Source organism: Elgaria multicarinata, chromosome 11 (genome assembly GCF_023053635.1).
Source record: "Elgaria multicarinata webbii isolate HBS135686 ecotype San Diego chromosome 11, rElgMul1.1.pri, whole genome shotgun sequence".
In the NCBI taxonomy this organism is placed as follows: Eukaryota; Metazoa; Chordata; class Lepidosauria; order Squamata; family Anguidae; genus Elgaria; species Elgaria multicarinata.
The window spans coordinates 33,117,930-33,136,382 of record NC_086181.1 but is presented as its reverse complement, the minus strand read 5'-3'; the positions used below and the strand labels follow the sequence as shown (position 1 = coordinate 33,136,382).

General features: G+C 48.2%; 2 protein-coding genes across 4 annotated transcripts; one reads left to right on the top strand and one right to left on the bottom strand.

The window, feature by feature from the left end:
• The first annotated feature begins 3,252 nt into the window (after positions 1–3,252).
• ASPHD1 (aspartate beta-hydroxylase domain containing 1) lies at positions 3,253–7,574 on the top strand. Of its 2 annotated transcripts, XM_063137289.1 has the most exons (4): positions 3,253–4,112; positions 6,031–6,144; positions 7,034–7,139; positions 7,410–7,574. In XM_063137289.1, exons 1-4 carry the CDS (start codon positions 3,293–3,295, stop codon positions 7,417–7,419), a joined length of 1,050 nt encoding a protein of 349 aa, XP_062993359.1. In that variant the 5' UTR covers positions 3,253–3,292; the 3' UTR covers positions 7,420–7,574. The 2 variants fall into 2 exon arrangements, with proteins under 2 accessions (XP_062993359.1, XP_062993360.1); XM_063137290.1 differs by having other exon boundaries at positions 7,034–7,574.
• A 1,536-nt stretch (positions 7,575–9,110) lies between these two features.
• Positions 9,111–16,405, bottom strand: PAGR1 (PAXIP1 associated glutamate rich protein 1). 2 transcript variants are annotated; one of them, XM_063137329.1, is made up of 6 exons: positions 16,300–16,405; positions 14,407–14,548; positions 11,699–11,765; positions 10,636–11,026; positions 10,440–10,522; positions 9,111–9,470 (listed from the first exon to the last, which is right to left on the bottom strand). In XM_063137329.1, the coding sequence occupies exons 4-6, from the start codon at positions 11,022–11,024 to the stop codon at positions 9,286–9,288; spliced, it is 657 nt and encodes a 218-aa protein (XP_062993399.1). In that variant the 5' UTR covers positions 11,025–11,026; positions 11,699–11,765; positions 14,407–14,548; positions 16,300–16,405; the 3' UTR covers positions 9,111–9,285. The 2 variants fall into 2 exon arrangements, with proteins under 2 accessions (XP_062993399.1, XP_062993398.1); XM_063137328.1 differs by lacking the exon at positions 11,699–11,765 and having other exon boundaries at positions 16,300–16,404.
• Positions 16,406–18,453: the final 2,048 nt, after the last annotated feature.

Genomic DNA, 18,453 nt, shown 5'->3' with positions numbered 1-18,453 from the left:
AAGGCAGGGGCGGGGGTGGGGGAGTCAGTTCCTGAAACGAATGTGATGTGTGTGTGTGTGCGTGCGCACGCGTGTCCAGGAGTTATGGGGGAAGATATTGGACCAAGTGACTGAGAATGGGGGTGGCTACTGGGGGAGCAGCAGAAAAGAAGGGAAATCGAACTCTCCTGTCCTTTGCTGCTTCAACTTAATCTTCCCCCACAACGGTTGCTATGGGAGTTGCTATGGAGGGTGGTTGCCAAGGGAGGTGCTGTGGTTGCCTGGCAGTTGCTAAGATAGGTACCAGAGGCTGATAAGGAAGTTACTAAGGGCGGTTCACAGGGAGGATGCTATCACCAGAGATGTTTGGCATGCAGTTCAGGGCCTCCTTGAAAAACATCTTGCCCACCACAATCAACCTTCTACCTGCAATATGCAACAGGGGAGGGGGGTGTTGAGCTCCCCATCCCCCCAATGTATGTATAACTAAGTTATACACATAATTTCCCATTGTTTATCCTTCTCTCCCTCTCCCATGTCAAATTTTATAAGTTCCTTGGAGGCAGAGACCTGCGTTTGTGTGCTCCGTAAAGTGCACTAGTGATGGCATTAAAAATAAAGACTCCTATTAGGCACCCCAAGCAAGAGGCAAAGGTTATTGGTATTTCTAGAATTGGTGGTTCATATGTTTTGCTTAGGGAATTGTTGCCATGAGAATTGGGGAGAAAGATTACACCACTTCCACTGCCTCTAAATGGTGTTCCTGGCTGTGAACTTGGTTCTGGAGCGACCAAGTAGATGAAAGTAAACATGCGCTGAGGAAGGGGAGGAAGGGCACAGGGCCTATACATTAAATCAGGCAGCTTCAAAACAGAGCAGCTGTTCATTGTGAAAACTTTGAAATAAAGAACGAGTGCCTGAGTTTGCTTTTCCCCTCCTCCTTCCCAATACCTTTTCCTTTTATGTTGTGTAAGCAAGGATCGACTTATTGCTAATCTTTGTAAGCCACTTTTGGAATAATTTTGGCTAAGTGATGTAAAAATGTTTAAAATAAATATTATAATAATTCTAGCAGAGCTCCCTGTTCATGTGGGACAACAGTGAGGCAGAAGAGGCCTGTGGCCTGTGTGTGCATCCTGGGGGGGGGGACGGGACACCTAACCCCCCCCCCAAAAAAAACATTGCAATCTGCAAGAGTTCCTTGACAAACCAATCTGAGCACATGAACCTGCCTTTATTCTGAGTCTGGCCACTGTCTTATTGAACCCAGTATTGCCTACACTGACTGGCCTTCTCACTTACCAACCTGTCTGGTCACTGAGGTCATCCAAGGGCATGCTGGTGGTGGTTCCACATAACACACATCCTCCGACTGGAGTCCACCAGGGGAAGAGCCTTCAGCGTGGTAGCCCCCTCCTATGGAATTCCCTGCCTCTGGAGGTCAGGCAGGTGCCAACTTTGTATCCCTTTCGGTGCTTCCTGAAAACGTCATTGTTCCAGGAAGGTTTTCCTTAATGACCAGCCACAGTTCATGGTTCACTTTTCGTTTTGCTTTTTTTTAAAAATCTATTTTAAGGTGTTTTATTCTGTTTTTATTTTATTTTATTTTCTACACCGCTCTGAAATTTTGAATGGGGAGCGGTATATAAATATTATGAATAAATAAATAAATATCCAGGGACTCAGATAGAGATCCTTTTCACCACCTACTGCTAAATATTTAAAAGGACATTTCAGATTTCTAAGGTGGCAATTGTTATGAAGTACAAGCTGAGGTTTTTGCTCAAGTATGTGTCAGGAAGTAGATTGTGGAGGAATGTACCAAACATATTGCATAATAAAGGCTTTGTTTGGCTGGGTTAAGAGATATTTGCTGGCAGGTACTCTAGATCACCCTTCCCCAACCTGGTGCCCAGATGCACTGGATTGCCAAAATTGAAAGAGAAAATGATTGAAAGAGAAAGTAATTGCGGGAGGAGGGGATATTTTTAGGGTTGATAGTTCATGTGATTTGCTTGGGCAGCAGTTGCCATAGGAATGGCTAGGAAAGCAGCTATGGATGTGACAGTTCAACAAGGTGGTTGCTGGATGGGGGTCAGAGGAAGAGGTTTAACCCTGTAGATGTTGGTTGAGGTGACTTGTGATGGTCCCTTGGTGGGTGGGGAAGGGGGCTAGAGGAGAAGAGAGCTGTGAAAACTGTGGGATGGGATTGGAGACAGAAGTTTCAAGGTGACTGCTTGGGGAGGGGAGCTGATGGAGATGCAGGGTTGCTAGGTGAGTTGCTAAGGAAGGTGGTTGCTAGGGGCCAGGGATAGTGCCTCCTAGATTGGCAAAAGGGGCGGAGCTGCTGGCTGAGTCCATGCTGTAGCTAGGGGAGGAGGGGGAACCTTGCCTAAGGCAGAGCTCAGGCGGCACTGCTGCTCCTGTTATTGGCCAAATTCTGCAGTTCACGCACCCACCATTGCAATGAGGGACTAGCGAAAGGCGGGATCCTTGCTCAGTCCTTTGCTGATGAGATCCTTCCTTCAGCACTATCATAATGAGCTCATGTCTGGGGTGGGGGGTGGGCAGCTGTTTATACAGGGGCGAACTGCCCAGTGTTGAGATGCAGCAGCCACCTCTGGCGTGTGCCCGCGCACGGAGGGGTGGCTATTTACGCAGCAGCGCAGCCTTGCCTGGTGCTGATACGAGGAAGGAGGTAGACGTCAAAGGGAGGTGGGTGGATGGAAACGTGTGCACACTTGGGGTGGGAGCACCCTAATCTTTTCCGGATGTCAACAGCAGTGTAGGTGCATGAAAAGCAGCAATAGAGGCATCTACGAGGTAGAGCAGCGAACAGCGAGAAGACCACAACATAGCAGAAGATGGAATGACAGGGGGAAAGAGTCAAATAAACAGGTTAGAGGGGCGGAAGGAATGACACCCCGTATGGGAGAAGGCATTGGGGGAAGAGGCACAAGTCGAGAGGAAGATGGGGAGAGGAAAGCGCGCACAGCGTAACGGAGACGGAAGAGTGGAGGCACCACTGAGGGAGGACTGGCAGGGATAAAATGGGGAGAGATTCAGCCCCCGGGAATGCAGCAGCGGAGCGGACAGTGCGCCTCGAGGGGCGAAAGCGAGGGCCGTGTGGCCGCGGAAACGAAAGCGTCCGCGGGGCTTGAAGCCGGCCGCCACCCTCCGAAAGCAGGGATGTGTGAAGGCGCGGCCCCGTGCAGTCCCAGGCAGAAGCGGGGGCTCGACCAGCGCCGCGGCATGAAGCCCGACGGAGCAGCCACGGGCGCGCCTAGGATGCTCTGAAGGCGGCTGCCCGAAGATGCCCAGCAGCGCCATGGCCGACTGGGGTCTCCACGGCCTCCTCTCGCCGCTGCTGCCGGACGCCTCGTCTTGGCGACCCCGGCCGGAGCCCGCCCTCGCCCTGCTGGGCTCGCTGGCCTTGCTCTTCGTCTGGTACTGCTACCGAGTGGGCAGCGGGCAGGCGGCGGCCCGGTCTCACCACCCCCACCCGCCGGGGGCCCTGCCGGCGGAGGAGCGCTGCCCGCGCCGCCGCCGCCGCGCCCTGCTGGGGGGCTCCGAGAGCGGCGGCGGCGGCGGCGGCGTGGACCCGCGCCTCTACCGCAGCCTGCGCGACTACGCCAAGCGCTACTCGTGGTCGGGCATGAACCGGCTGCACAAAGGCATCCGCGACCAGGCCCACTACCAGCTGGGCGAGCGGCCGGCCATCCAGAAGCCCAGCGCCTTCTACCTGCCGGACTTGCCCTCGGCCCCCTACTTCCCCCGCGAGTCGCAGCGCCACGACGTGGAGATCCTGGAGCTGAGCTTCCCGGCCATCCTGCGCGAGTTCGAGGCCGTCGCCTGGGACTTCGCCTCGGCTGGCGCCGCTGCTCCGCCGGCGCTCCCTCGGGGCTGGACGGCGAACGCCACCCCGGGCTGGCACAGCTATGACCTCTACCGCCAGGGGGAGTGCGTGGCGCAGAACTGCCGCAGCTGCCCCTGGACGTACCGGGCCCTCTGCGCCCTGCGCACCTTCGTCAACGCCAACCGCTTCGGCAACGCCTGTTTCAGCGTCTTGCAGCCCGGCACCGTCCTACCGGGCACCTACGGGCCTACCAACACCCGCGTGCGGTGCCACTTGGGTGAGCGGAGGGGGTGGGGACGGAGGGCGGCCTCGTTTGGGGGGCGGGGGCGAGAGGCTGGCCACCACAGGGCCGCCCCCCTACGCCTACGGCCTTGCAGAGGGAATGGGTCAAAATCCCTAGAGTGGAAAATACAGGTGGGCAACTTGGAGCCCTCCAACTCTTTTGGCCTACAATTCCCATCCGCCCTAGCCGGCAGAGCCAATGGTGAGGCATGATGGAAGTTGTAGGCCAAAGCAGCTGGAGGGCCGTAAGTTGCCCACGCCTGGTTTAAAAAACTGTTATTAAGAGCGCAATCCTATGCATGCTTAGACAGAAAAAAACATCCTACAACTCCCAGCATTCCGCATGATGGCTGAGGAATGCTGGGAGTTATAGAACATTCTATCTAAACTTGCATAGGATTGAGCCTAAAAGCCTACTAAATGATCAGCCCAAAATGTGCAAGCTTTCAAGATCTCTGAATCAGGCAAGATGTTACACAAAGCAGAATGGCGGAGGAGGGATGTGAGATGGCATGGGGGAGTGTATGTGTTGCTTGGGTCACAAAACTGGAGATGGGACTTCGTTGCTGCTTATATAAATACACAGCAAAAATTGTAACAACATCCTGAGGTCATGTTTAGGGCTGTAACGTCCTTCGGTCAGAATAAATCAAACAACTGAAAAGGTGCTTCCAGAAGAATTGGTCAGCAGATTATCAGCTGGTAATATCCAATGTTAGTCCTACTTAGACCCCTTTGAAATGAATGTGACTTCATTTAGTCATGACTAACTTCAGCCCCATTCATTTTGATTGGGTCTGTTCTAAATAGGACAAACATTTGGATACAACCCAAGGTCTGTGATGCTGCAGTTCTAGGCATGTCTATTCAGAAGTAAGTCCCATTGGGTTCAGTGGGCCTGACTCTCAGGTAAGTGGGTATTGGATTGCAGCCTTAATTATCTTTAATGCAAGAATTTATGAAAGATGCAAAGGGCATTTTAGAAGAGGCATTCCCTCATATAGGGGAGAGTGGGAATGCTTCTTTCCAGAGGATGGCTACTACACAGGCACCATTCCATAAATAAAGAATGCCTTCCTCCCCTAGAACTAAAGTTTTTATGTGTGGCTTTAACATGCAGAAATGTGTGCAGATTTAATTAATTAATCTTCACAACTCATACAGTTAAGTCGCCCCACCCACACACACCCATTGAACAAAAGCCCTAATAATTTTATGGCAAAGTAAAATCTCTCGGCCTACTGGGGTCTGGTGGATAGAAAATCTGGGAAGCTTTGCTGGATTTGGACAAGTCACTGCGTCCTGACTTCAATCTCCACTTGTAAAATAGAAATAGTTACAATCTCTGTTTCTCACAGGATTGTTGTTAGATTGCATATACTCATGTTGCTGTTATAAAGGAATAAGGACTATAACAGTCTTCCTCAACATGGCACCCTGCAGAGGGTTTGGATTACAATTCCCATCAGCCTAAGCCCAGCAGGTTGGAATAATGGGTGTTGTATTCCAGCACATCTGCAAGGCATCCTGTTAATAATAATATTTATGCATCTCTTCCCACTGCAAAAAAAAAAAGTCTTGAAGTGACTTGCACACACAATACAGAAATCCATGTTTAATATAAGGGAGGAGAGACCCCAAAATCATTGTAGACCATAATCAGCACAATGCAAATAAAAATAATCTAAAAACAATATAGTACAAAAAGCATTCATTCACAAATACACACAATCTCCCCCTGCTCACAAAAGCAGCCATTGCGTGAACAGACCGCCGGACTAGATGGATCCTTGGTCTGATCCAGCGTGGTTCTTCTTCTGCTCTTAAATCTCTCGGGTTAAGGGCAGAGTTGGGACCGTAGTAGAATTCAGGATGCCTCCCTCTCATTGCCTCCTTCTTTGTTCCGCTTCTAGGGCTGAAGGTACCTCCTGGTTGTGAGTTGGTTGTGGGCGGTGAGCCGCAGTGCTGGTCTGAAGGATACTGCCTCCTAGTAGATGACTCCTTCTTGCACACCACAGCCCACAATGGTAAGAGGAAAGACCGCGGGCTTTTGCAGGCTAAGGCTTACAGCAGCCTTCCCCAAACTGGTGCTCTCCAGGTGTGTGGAACTAGAGACCCCATCATCCCCAGCCAACGTTCAGCTGGGACTCGAGAGACCTGGGTTGAAAAATAATATTGCATTGGGCAAATTGCTTGCTCTCTCAGCCTCACTTCCCCAATCTGTAAAATGGGACCTAGGGCCCAACACAGCTTTGGCAATGATTGGTCAGTGGGTGGTTGTCCATCCCCTTACTCTGCTTCACCCACCTGGCTTCTCATTAAAGAGGTATGGCCTCTTTAAAGCCAGAAGAGAGAAGGACCCATTTGTACTATGGATAGACAGTCATCCTATTTAACGCACAGCTGTCTGGGCACCTGTGGTCAGTGCTATTCACCGCAGGCCACCAGGGGAATGTAAAATTACACTGCTGGTCTCCCTATCCAGGATTTTGCAACACAATCACAAGAGAAAGATTCTTGCACAAGTTAAGGACTCCATCTAAATTGGGTGGCCAGATTCCAGGAGTCAAGAACCTATCCAGGAGCCACACTCAGCTAGCTGCCGCACCACAAAATTGGCCACCAAATTTTGGTAGTGCAAGAGCAGAAAAACTCACCAATTGCCCTTTAAAACAGGATACATAGGGAGTGTGCAGCTTGTTTTAAAGCGATAGCACTTGCGGGCAGGCGGGAGGTTTTGCTTATAATAGAAGGCACCCACTCCCCACCCACCTTGTTCTAAAGAGCAGTGGGTTTGTTTCCCTGTCGCCTTGCCAAATTTCAGTGGTGGTGGAACAGTGGAGGCCATCAAATTCATTCCCCCACCCCTCCGCTCACCCTTGAACTAAAAGTTAATTCCCACTACATTTCTTGCAGGTTCCCCCCCTGATGGCCCACGGGTGATTTTTATCGTTGATCTCTGGCACCCCAACGTGGCAGGACCTGAGCGACAGGCACTGGACTATATCTTTGCCCCTGGTCGGTAGGTGTCCTCCCTGATCATGTATTGCAGTGAAGGAAACACACATACTGTACCACCACTAGGGTTTGCTGCTCATAAAAGGAAGAAGCCTCCCACATTACTGCCTCGGTATGGAAATCCTTACTTGCACCCTAGTGCAGACTGAGCTGGAGGGCTTCCCCCACCCCTACTTTGGAGCGCTGCGCCTGATCCGATACCTACTTAGGGATGTATCACAGAAGGGGCCATGGGGGTCACTCCATGACCTCTTCTCAAACACTTGTCCTACAGATCTTTGTGACATGGAATACCTTGGCTCCTCTTCTTGCATTGTTTGATCTGGACAGTCCCTCTGCTCCGTTTCCTTCTGCTGTGGAACTCATCTTTTCAAGGTCATTCACATGCAGATGCTGCTGCCTACACTGCAGGGCTAGATGCCCTCTGAAGTCACCTGAAGCCTGATTTTAGTAGCATGGACTTCTTAGGGGTTTTGGGAAAGGGGATGGAGTGGGTGGGAGGCGAGAGAAATAAGACAAGGTAACACTCTATTTCCATCTCTATTGTGACCATTTGTTAATTCCCACACTGTATCTGTATCGCAAAGTTTGTGTGATGGGGTTTACTCCTTTAAAAAAAAATCCCTGCTAATTAAACTCACACTCCAATAAAATCATTAGTGGCCCCTGCCTCTTTGTCTTGACTCTTCTCTGCTGGAGCAGAAATTCAGAATCCTTTTCGGTCCTAGCTAACGTGATGCATTTGAAAAGAATAGAGCCACAGGCTATGAAACAAATCATGGCTAAAGTCTCAATAATGGGTTCACTTTTATTTTATTTTTTAAATAATGCATCAGACTGAGATGCGGCAACTCAAAGTTTGACAAAACACAGTCTAAGGGAAGTCTACTAATTGGATCTTGGAGGTCAATAGCTTCAGGGAATGGCATGTCACTGGAAATCTCCATGAGAGTTATTAAAGTAATTCATACGACCTTGCATGCATGAGCAGGGAGAATGACCAGCGTACGCCTGTACCACCACCAGAATACTGCGACAGAAAAGCAGACGAGTCCTTTGCCTGCATTTTGCATCCATATGTTTCGCCTGCATTCTTTGTGCTTTTGGCTGCAACGAGGAATAAGGCTTGACAACTAAACCACCCCACCCACAAAGTCTCTGAGTCACTTGTGCACACCTTACCAACGTGTCTTCGATTTCAAAGCTACCTTCCAATTTTATTTTTTTAAATTTAGGAGCTAGAGAAAGCCTTTCTATCCTTCAGAGGAAAAGGTTTTTAAAACATATTGGCAAAATCTAAAGGATTAGAAACAAAAAGGCGCATAAAGAAAATTGTGCTCGCTTTAGCAGCACATATACTAAGAAAACCAGATTATTATTTTTAATGCACCTTTTGAGTTGAGTCCATTTTTCAACTTTCTGAGTCTGACACGTCAGAGTCTGACACGTCAGGCTTCTTTTGTGCTAATCCTGCCCCTGAATGAGCTTTTTTTCCTATAACCACCAGAAACACCAAATACAGAGATTTACTTCTCAGCATACACAATGCCCAGGAGGCAGAGAGAAGTTCCACTGTGTTCCCTTCCTCACTTGACGCAGCAGGTGGGAGAGGAAGCGTTTGCATTTAACACACACACATACAAGGACAACACCCTGCTTCCCTCTCCGTCTCCTAGCCTTGGAGTTGGAAATGGTGACGTGGCGAGGGATTATTCCAGCAATTGCATTCTGCTTTTGAGGTCCACTGAGCCCTTTCAGAGCGCTGGACAAGTGTGAGGATGACACCCTGCTTCCTTCCCCACTCCCAGGTCACAAGGAAGGCTGGGGGCACGTCACACTTGCGCAACCGGTGTGGGACACTTGCCATGATGAGCACAGCAAGTGGAATTAGCAACCCCTGATGCTGCCCCTCTCCCTCTGACTTCCAATTCCTCCCCATTACTGCAAGAACAAAAGATTAAAAGAGACCAGCAAGTTAAAAACAAACTCGCAGAGTTTTATTACATCCAAAATAACCAAAAGCAAGTACGTCCTGCAGCCAGTGCAGGATCCGAGCCAAAGTCAAGAGTCCGCTTGTTTCTGACCTCATCGCCTGTGGTTCCACCATTTGGCCTGGGGGTGGGCTAGGATTGAAAGGATGAGCACTGAGGTCAGTATTTACGCTGCCGCAGGAAAAGACCCGGTGGCCTTTTTGGAGTGGGAACATCATCCGAGTCCAGGTCAAAGAGGTCCCGGCCTGTCTTCATAATCTGCTCCTCTAAGACCTTGTGACGCTTCATGTCCGACAGCACTTTGTCCAGGCGGGCCTCCCTCTTCTGGCTCTTAGCCAAGGTGCCTGGAAATTAAATACCAATTAGGACTTGCAGACTCCATGGGAAGAGCAAGTTTGCATTGGGCCAATGTTTTTAAAATGAGGTGCAGGCCTCAAGTGCAAGGTGTTGACAGGAAACACACATTCCACCCTGACTTGACCCAAACCTACATTTTATGTTTTGACAGAGGTAAGACGGTCTGCCTTCCACCTCGAACAGTGCGATGCTGCTCTCCTTTCGTGACCTGGCTTTTTGCATAGGTCTAGCATCGCCCAACCTCTGTTTTGGAAAACTTAAAGCCTGCTACATAAGCCAACGTGGCCCCACCCTCCTCCCTTTCCTATGTATCCAAGCTGTAAACTCTGCCAGCCACTCTCTCTTGGCTTTACGATGGGAGTCTCACACATGAGTCCCTGGTGCAAAGGAGAGGGACACGATTCCTGCGTGCTGTGGAACAGTCCTGGATCTAAATGGGCTAGAGCAGGAGTGCCCAACCCACAGCTGAATAGTGGCAGACTCAGGGCAGGCAAAAGGAAGTACTCCTTCACCCAGCACACGGTTAAACAGCAGAACTCACTACCACAAGATGCAGCGACAGCCGCTAATTTGTAAAAGCTTTAAAAGGTTAGACAAATTGATGGAAGATAAGGCTATCATTTACTACCAGTTATGATGACCTATAGCACCTCCTTCCCCAACCAGGTACCTTCCAGATGTGTTGGACTAGAACTCCCATAATCTCACAGCCAGTTATGGGAGTTGAAGCCCAACTCCCATTCGGAAGGCACCTGGTTGGGAAAGGCAGCAGGCGCTCAAATACCAGTTGCTGGAAACCCAAGCAGGGAGTTGCAACTGCGCTCGTATCCTACTAGTGGCTTTTCCATAGGCATCTGCTGGGCCAGGGTGGGAACAGAGTGCTGGACTACCCAGACCTGTGGCCTGATCCAGCCAGGTTCTTCTTAATGGGAGCTCGGTTTTCGTTCTCTACATACCAGGGGTTCTTCGTCGATCGATCAAGGAGCTCTTGGGCGAGGCAGGCTCATCATCGAAGTCAAACTCCGTTGGCACGTGAGGCCTGGAGCAGAGAAAATGAGAAAACGCACCGTCACAGCTTGCAGTCGCTCCCCCCCCCCCCACACACCATCTGGGATCCACTCCAGTCCCACCAACTCAAACACAAAACCTTACTTCTCTTCCTCCTCTTCTTCCTGGTTCTCCAGCTGCCCGTCAGATTTGTCTTCATCATCACTGTCAGGCTCTGGGGTGGGGTTGCGCCGGGGCAGGATTTCAGCCTGGATCTCCAGGGTCCCCTGGGCAGCAATGAGCTCGTAAAGGCGCCGGATCTCCTCAGGCGGAGGGATCCAGCTGTCCGGGGAGTCCAGTTCTTCGTCACTGCAGGGCACGCACCAATCCTCCTCAGATTCATCGCCCTTCCCTGACTGCTCCCCCTCCCCCTCAGGTGCCTCGTCTTGATCCTCAGTGGGGGCAGCAAGCTCAGGGGCAGGCCCATCTTCCACCGCCAAGGACTGCATCCCTGAGGTCACTTCCCCTTCCTCTGCAGTGGTGGCCTCCTCCATGGCTGCAAGAGAGACCGAGATCATGGGACTGAAGGACAGGGAAGGCAGAAGGTGAGACTTCAGGATCACAACATCACCGCAGAGTTGCCTGGTACAGTGCAGCTGCCATTTTGGAGCAGAGCCACAACAACATGGGAGTCAGTATGGTGTAGCAGTTAAAGGGTTCTATCCAATGTTAGTCCTACTTAGGAGACCCATTGAAATGAATGGGACTTAGTTTAGACCAGGGGTGGGCAATTTTGGGAGGTCTGATGGCCGTTTTCACACCCAGAACCACCCTCACCTGCAAGCTGCACTCTCACCCAACCAATTACAGGTGCCAAAAAATGTTTTAAGGGCATTCAGAGTGGCTATGGAGCACCAAAAAGATAAAAGTTACCTTGTTTGCAAGCTAATTTTAACTCTTTTGGTGCTCTGAAAGGGTTAAAATTAGTTTGCAAACAAGCTAATTTTGACCATTTAGGCACTGTGAAGCGACAACGGAGGCCTTTTAAAAAACATTATTTTTTCATGGATTTTGGAGGCAGTGGGGACTGCATGTAGCCTGCAGGCTAGACTATCACTGGATACAACCCCAAAAGTGTTGAACTTGGGCTGGCAAGGTTTGGGTTCAAAGTTCCCTGTTCAACCACGAAGCAAATTGGGATCAGTTACTACCTTTCAGCCTGACCTACCTCACAGTGTTGTTACGAGGATAAAATGAGACAGCTGGAAGAGATACCATATGTTCCACCCTAAGATCTTTAGAGAAAGGACAGGAGACAAATGTCATAACTACTTATTTAAGTCATGTTAACATAACAAGAGTTAAATTCCTAAAGCAACCTTCCCCAACCAGGTGATCTCCAGATGTTTTGGACCACAATTCCCAGCATTCATGACCATTGGCCATACTGTCTAGGAGTTGATGGGAGCTGAAGTCCAAAACATCTGGAGGGCACCAAGTTGGGGAAGGCTGCCCTAAAATAATCTGGAGGTGGAGAGTAGATCAGCTATAATAGTGGTAGCTCCTCACCGCAATGGGGTCATGCTGGCCACCTGCAATTGCCTTGACCAGGTAGTCATCTTGAGCTCTGTGTCTTCAAGGCCAAATCAACACAGCTTTCATTTGGATAAACCCCTGCTATACACACGAGCCTAGTGGTAATTTTTGGGAACCACCTTAGTTCTGGCTCAGAGTAAAAAGATTTCATCACATACCAACCCAATGGCCATTTTTAAGCTTTACTTCCATGCCCCTGATGGAAATTCTGGAACTGCCTATTCAAATAGCAGCACAACAGAATGTTCTCTCTCAACCTGTTTTACCCACTTAGGGCAGAAAAAGGAGAAATGGGTTCTCATGATGCAAATAATTTATTTTCATGAAGCCCGATGCGGTTTATCCAAACTTTATTTAAAGGATTTCCTCAGGGAGTTGTTGAAGATAGATGATCATAGGAGACAAATTATCTTGCTAGAGGAAATTCTGCAGACACTATCTTCTAACACCCTCCCCCTCACCCCCGGAAGGCCTTTGAATAATGTACAGGCCGAAATGCATTGGGCTTTGTGAAAATTAATTATTGGCATCCTGAGAACCCGCTTCGCCATTTTCTGACCTGGTTTGGATGCTCTCCTCTTTTTGTTTTTGGTTACCCAATTAGAGTCCCAAATCCTCCTATCCAGGCTACCCCATCTGAGGTCATCATGTCAGTCCAGCTTCTCACCAAATCCTGGCCTATTCGAATCATCTTCTCGACTATGATATGGAAAGAGGAATCATAGCCTTAAACCAGGGAGGTGTCAGGATCAGCCAGTCCCTAGAAGCAGACAAGACCTTCCAATCTGAAGAGGACCAGGGAACCATGATGGAAACCTCCAAGACCCATAACTCCAGAAGATGCTCCATCTAGGTAACCTGCAGCATCACCAGACCTCAGGCTCCCTGACAGGATTCACCCACCGATCTGACCCTCCCACCCTACGATCTCAAGAGCAAAGACAGCAGCAAGCCCAAGCTGAAGCCCAGACCAGAAGTTACAATGTTAGCCTGGCACCGTGAGGCATTCCATTTCAGAGCCCTACTTAGAAGTAGGCGTCCTCCTAACCCTAAGTACAAAAACCTTCAGTTGTTGTATGGAAACCGCTTGTGCAATTACTTTGTGGGCCAGTTCCTAGTTTTCTGTTCCAGTCACTTCCTGGTTAGCTCGCTTGCTGTTCAGCATTAGTCCTCCAACTTGTGGTAACCCAGCCTGGCACCATTAAACAGTTCTGCTGTTCAGTACCCGGGCTGCCAGGCTTCTGATTCTCAACAGGCCTTGCTAGACTGCTCTGGAAGACCAGGAATGAAACAGTGCCAAAGAACAGCCACTTTGCCAGGAAAATTTACTTTTCCCCTTGTCACTCAGTGGGCCTGTTCAGAAGCCACCTTAAACCCTGCTCGGTAAAGCTTTTGGCTAATCAGCAGGGTTTAAGGTGACTTGTGTGATGCGTTTCACTAAAACCTGCTCACTCACTAACTACAGTCAGACTGTCTACAGTGGGGTTAGCAGCTCTAAACATGGCTTAAAGTGTTATGTGTGACAGCATGGCTTGTGGTTAGTGCTAACCCCAGAGAACCACAGTTTCGCTAACCACAGGGCCTGAAGTGTTGTCTGAACAGGCCCAGTATATACCCTATTTCTTTGATTCTAAGATGCACTTTTCCCCCCATATAAACATCTCTAAAAATGGGGTGCATCTTAGAATTGCGGGTGTGTCTTAGGGGTTTTTTTTTCTGTTGGTGGTACTGAAATTAGCGTGCGTTTTACAATCGATGGCGTCTTAGAATCGAAGAAATACGGTACGTCCAGGGAGCCGCTCTCTCTCACTATACATGCACAAACAGATCTACCATTAGGGTGACTATATGAGAAGAAGGACAGGGCTCCTGTATCTTTAACAGTTGCACTTAAAAGGGAATTTCAGCAGGTATCATGTGTATGCATGCAGCACCTGGTGAAATGCCCTCTTCATCACACCAGTTAAAGTTGTAGAAGCCCTGCCCTCTTGACCAGATACGAAAGAAGGCAGGGCTCCTTCAGCTTTAACTGGTTTGATGAAGAGGGAATTTCACCAGGTTCTCCATATATACAAATAACACCTGCTGAAATTCCCTTTTCTATGCAACTGTTAAAGATACAGGAGCCCTGTCCTCCTTTTCATATGGTCACCCTAGTCACCCTATCTACCATAGTAGTAAACTTGCATTCCTCAAGCTTTTAGAACTTGAGTCTGTTCCTCTAAACTGTCAGTTTCTCCCCAGCATCTTATGCTTAAGCAGTGCATGAGGATACCATGTTATTAGTTGTGGTGGCCCAGCAGAACCCCAAATCACACTGACAAAAACACACATGCCTACCTCTTATTAGGAGCACAAGCAGTTGCTAAGATCAGAAGAGAGGCCCTGCTGAAAGCCCCTTCTGCTGGAGAGATGAAGCTGGTATGTGGAAGCAATTTCTTGATTGTTGTGGCTTCCCAAAGAAAGTGGTCACAGCTCAAGCCTACAGTGATTTAGAAGGCAGTGTTATTTTTCATAAAAGCATCAGAAGAAGGTCTAGTCATGTTACTGAGATTATTTGCATTCATTTAGCTAAGTCTGATCTTTTTGCCAGGTGTCATTGTGTTTTAATGTAAGTTTAAAAGCAGGTGGGGCATAAGGGTTAAGAGACTGACAGTGCAACCCTATATTCAGAAGTCAGTCCCTTTGAGTTAACAGGTGTTAGTTACTTCCATTAAGGTGGATATAGCAGCTTTCCTCATCCTTGCGCACTCCAGACACGCTGGACTAGTCCAATACATCTGGAAAGCACAAGGTTGGAAAAGGCTGCTATACAGGAAGTGGCCTTTTAGGCAAATTCACTCAGCCTTAGTCCACTCTCTCCCCCATGCTCCACATCAGCAATAGGGAGGATACTAATATCTGACTTACCTTACAGGTAAGAATTACAACTAGATAATGCATATGAAGTGCTTTGAACATTTGAAAATGCTATACAAATGCGAGAAGTATTATTACTTTAGTCACAAGAATAAGTGAAGAATCTGCAGCCAAGAGTAAACTGTTCTTGGCATCAGGCCTGTGCTGAGGAACATTCATATATTCAGACTGGGTTTTATTTTGGTTTTATTCTGTTGCTTTAAACATGTTAAAGTGTATATATTATGGTTTTTAGTTTTGATCTGTGAACTTCCCAGAGAGCTTTTGCTCTTGGACAGTATACACATGTAATGAATAAAAATAGCCATAAGAGAGTAGACTTATTGAAATCAATAGGACTTAGAATGGTCATGACTATCTTAATTCCCATTAACTTTAATGGTTCTGCTCTGTGTGTGATTAATGCTGCAATCCTATATGTACTTATTTAGGATTAAGCCTCATTGAACTCATGTATAGGCTTGCACTAGACACGCATAGGAATCCACCATAAATCTTTTCCCAATGTTTTCAAGTTTCCTGATCATTCATCCTTAAGTTATATAACTATGTAACTAACTCCAAAGCTTAAATGTAAGCACAATCCAACCAAAGTTAAGAATTTATTTCAAGGCCACCAATGTCAATGGAAGAATTTAAGCACCATTTTCAGGTTGCAATTCTGTACACACTTTCTTTGGAGTAAGACACCCCACTGAACAGTGAGACTTATTTGCTTGTAAAAAAAATAATCACATGGGATCATGTTGCTACATACAGCTCTGTCATTGAAATCAGGATCCATGTCATGGTCGGGCACCTGCTGAGGGCCCACTGACAATAGTCCCCCTCTAATAGTTCCTCCTTTTCATCACTGCAACCTGCTTTTCTCCGGCTTCTTGCTCTGGCCCAGATAATGGGGTTGGTGAAAAGAAGGAGCAGTTGATGCTACTGCCGGCTTGCACACTGGCTCTCTGGCTGTCAAAGCAAGCAAGTGGGAGCAGTGAGGAGAAAGAGGAGGAGCAATAAACAGATGGCGACCATGGCAGTAATAAGGAAGACTCACTGAGGGATGGGCCCCATTGAGGGTGTCTTGTCCAAGCCCCCACCCCATGAAACCCAGCCGGCACTTGGCTGGACGAGTCCTGCTGTTTTAGTAGCCCCTTTAACAACAATGTTTAAAAGCACTCTGTACATGCTCAGAGACACCGCGCTCTTACACCCCTTGTTCCATAATTCAGCGCTTAGGCACAAACTATTGCGAACTAAGTCCAAGGGGCTCCGTCAGAGCAAGGTGACCCACAGGGGAAGAAAAGGGCTCGGTGGCTCACCCACCCGCGGTCGTGATGAGCCTATCCGGGCATCACAGCTCGCGCGCTCTTCCTTCCATCTTTCCCTCGCCTGAAACGACCAATCATCCTGCAAAAGCCGAAAGCAGCACAATCGATCGCTTCTTTGAGGGAAGGGCGGCGCTAAACCCCGCCTCTTATGAGTAAGTGGGGCGGGGGGAGGAACGGGTCCAGGGAGAAAAGGGGTTGCTCCACTAAAGCGCCTGCGCCGCTTTTGAAAAATGCCGCAAGCGCACTACTACCTTTATTCTGCGCATGCGCTCTTCCTCTACCCTCATCGCCCATAATTGATAGAATTTTTCCAGGCTCCAATTCTTTCGGTAGATAGACTGGATTTTCTTTCAGCGTTTTGCTCTATAGATAGATAGAGATAGATATCTGTGCTTTCATCCATGTAGGAAAAATATAGTGGCGCAGTGTCCAAAATTCCAGTAAAAATTGAAAGTGGCAGAGAGGCTTGGCACGTCTACGGAGAAAACCTCGTGTACTTTGCCGTGGAAAACCACTTCGGTTTCAGACGGAAAGCTTCAATACGAATTGCCAATAAATCTACTCTTTCCTCATCTAGCTCTTTCACCGTCACCCAATGTCCTGACTGCGTGTGCGCAAATAGTCTCAACGCCCTCTTGCCCTAATGCGCCTGCGCAACACGTCCGGGCCTTCTCCGCCTTCGTATTGCGCGTGCGCAACCCCTCGCGGCTGTTCGTGCGCATGCGCCATGGCCAACTGCTGCTTCCTTCCCTCCCTCCCATTGGTCTGTTTCCCTTTAAGGGGTGGGTTTAGCGCCAAATACAAACGGAGCCTGGGAGCCCCTGAATGCCCATTTGTGTGTGAGCGTAAAGACCCGACCGGGGATTAAAGCGAGGATGAGAGCGATGCGGGGCTGAGACCGGAGCCCTTCGGAACCGCTGCTGCCGTAGTCATTGGGCTGCAAGGGATCCTGGCCTTCCGAAGCCATCTTACTTGGGAGTCAGAAACATTGGAAGCCGAGGGCTTTACTTCTGAGTAAGCACGCTTAAATGGGTCCAAAATGGGGGCACTTGGCTTTTCATCCACAGGAAAAACTTAAGAAATTTTGAATACTTAATTTTACTCATCTACCATCCGTATGCCAAATCTTAATGGTCAAAGAAAATGAAGTGGAATCTCCAAAACACACCGAGATTTCAAAGTCTGCCTATAAATTTTGTTATTTATTTATTTACAATATTTATGTAGCACTCCCCATTGAAAATTTCGGAGCGGTGTACAAGATAAAATAAAAACAATAAACACTTTAAAATAGATTTTAAAAGAAGCAAAATGGTGGATTCTAGTCCATGTTAAAAAAAAACCAAAAGTCCATGTTAGTTATTGTGGCACCAGGCAGTCATCCTCATTTTGGATAAAGCAAGTAATATTGCAACTTGATATTGTGCTTGCAATAGCTTAGTATCATGTAAATATGTGTTTGTCTCTGTTTTATGTAAAATGGTCTGATGGGCTGGTTTTGTCTGATGAACTTATTTGTTGATATGGCTCTCAGAACAAATAAAAGGAAGAACTTATTCACACAGCACATAGTTAAACTGTGGAATTCACTTCCACAAGATATAGTGATGGCCACCAATTTGGATGGCTTTAAAGGGGGGGGGGGGGTTGGATAAATTCCTGGAGGAGAAGGCTATCAGTGGCTATTAGCCCTGATGGTTATGTGCTATTTCCAGTATCCAAGGCAGTAAGACTGTGTGCACCAGTTGCTGTGGAACATGGGTGGGAGGGTGCTGTTGCACCATGTCCTGCTTTGTTATTCCATGGTCGATGGCTGGTTGACCGCAATATGAACAGAATGCTGGACTAGAAGGATCCTCAGTCTGATCCAACATGACGCTTCTTATGTTCTTAAGGTTTCTTTAAATTTAAGTGACAGTCTTCACTGATGAAATGTCATGTCCTTTCTTTGAGAGACTGAAGTCTTCTGTTTAGAAAAAGTGACCTGAAAATATGTTTGGCAACGCATATGTACATGTATGACTAGTCGTGTGAGGCTGGAGTCGTTATCCATCATCCTGTTACCTAGCTGGCTACTCTGGATTAGTTACAAAGCTCAAAGTAGTTTCTGGGTTACAGAGTGAGTAACAACAGGAACAAGGGAATATTC

Coding starts and splice junctions, on each gene's coding strand:
- ASPHD1 (XM_063137289.1), top strand. CDS start 3,293: ATGCCCAGCAGCGCCATGGCCGACTGGGGTCTCCACGGCCTCCTCTCG. Junction 4,113..6,030: donor CCGCGTGCGGTGCCACTTGG/GTGAGCGGAGGG, acceptor TTCCGCTTCTAG/GGCTGAAGGTACCTCCTGGT. Junction 6,145..7,033: donor GCACACCACAGCCCACAATG/GTAAGAGGAAAG, acceptor CATTTCTTGCAG/GTTCCCCCCCTGATGGCCCA.
- PAGR1 (XM_063137329.1), bottom strand. CDS start 11,024: ATGGAGGAGGCCACCACTGCAGAGGAAGGGGAAGTGACCTCAGGGATG. Junction 10,523..10,635: donor GAAGAAGAGGAGGAAGAGAA/GTAAGGTTTTGT, acceptor TCTCTGCTCCAG/GCCTCACGTGCCAACGGAGT. Junction 9,471..10,439: donor CGATCGACGAAGAACCCCTG/GTATGTAGAGAA, acceptor TTTAATTTCCAG/GCACCTTGGCTAAGAGCCAG.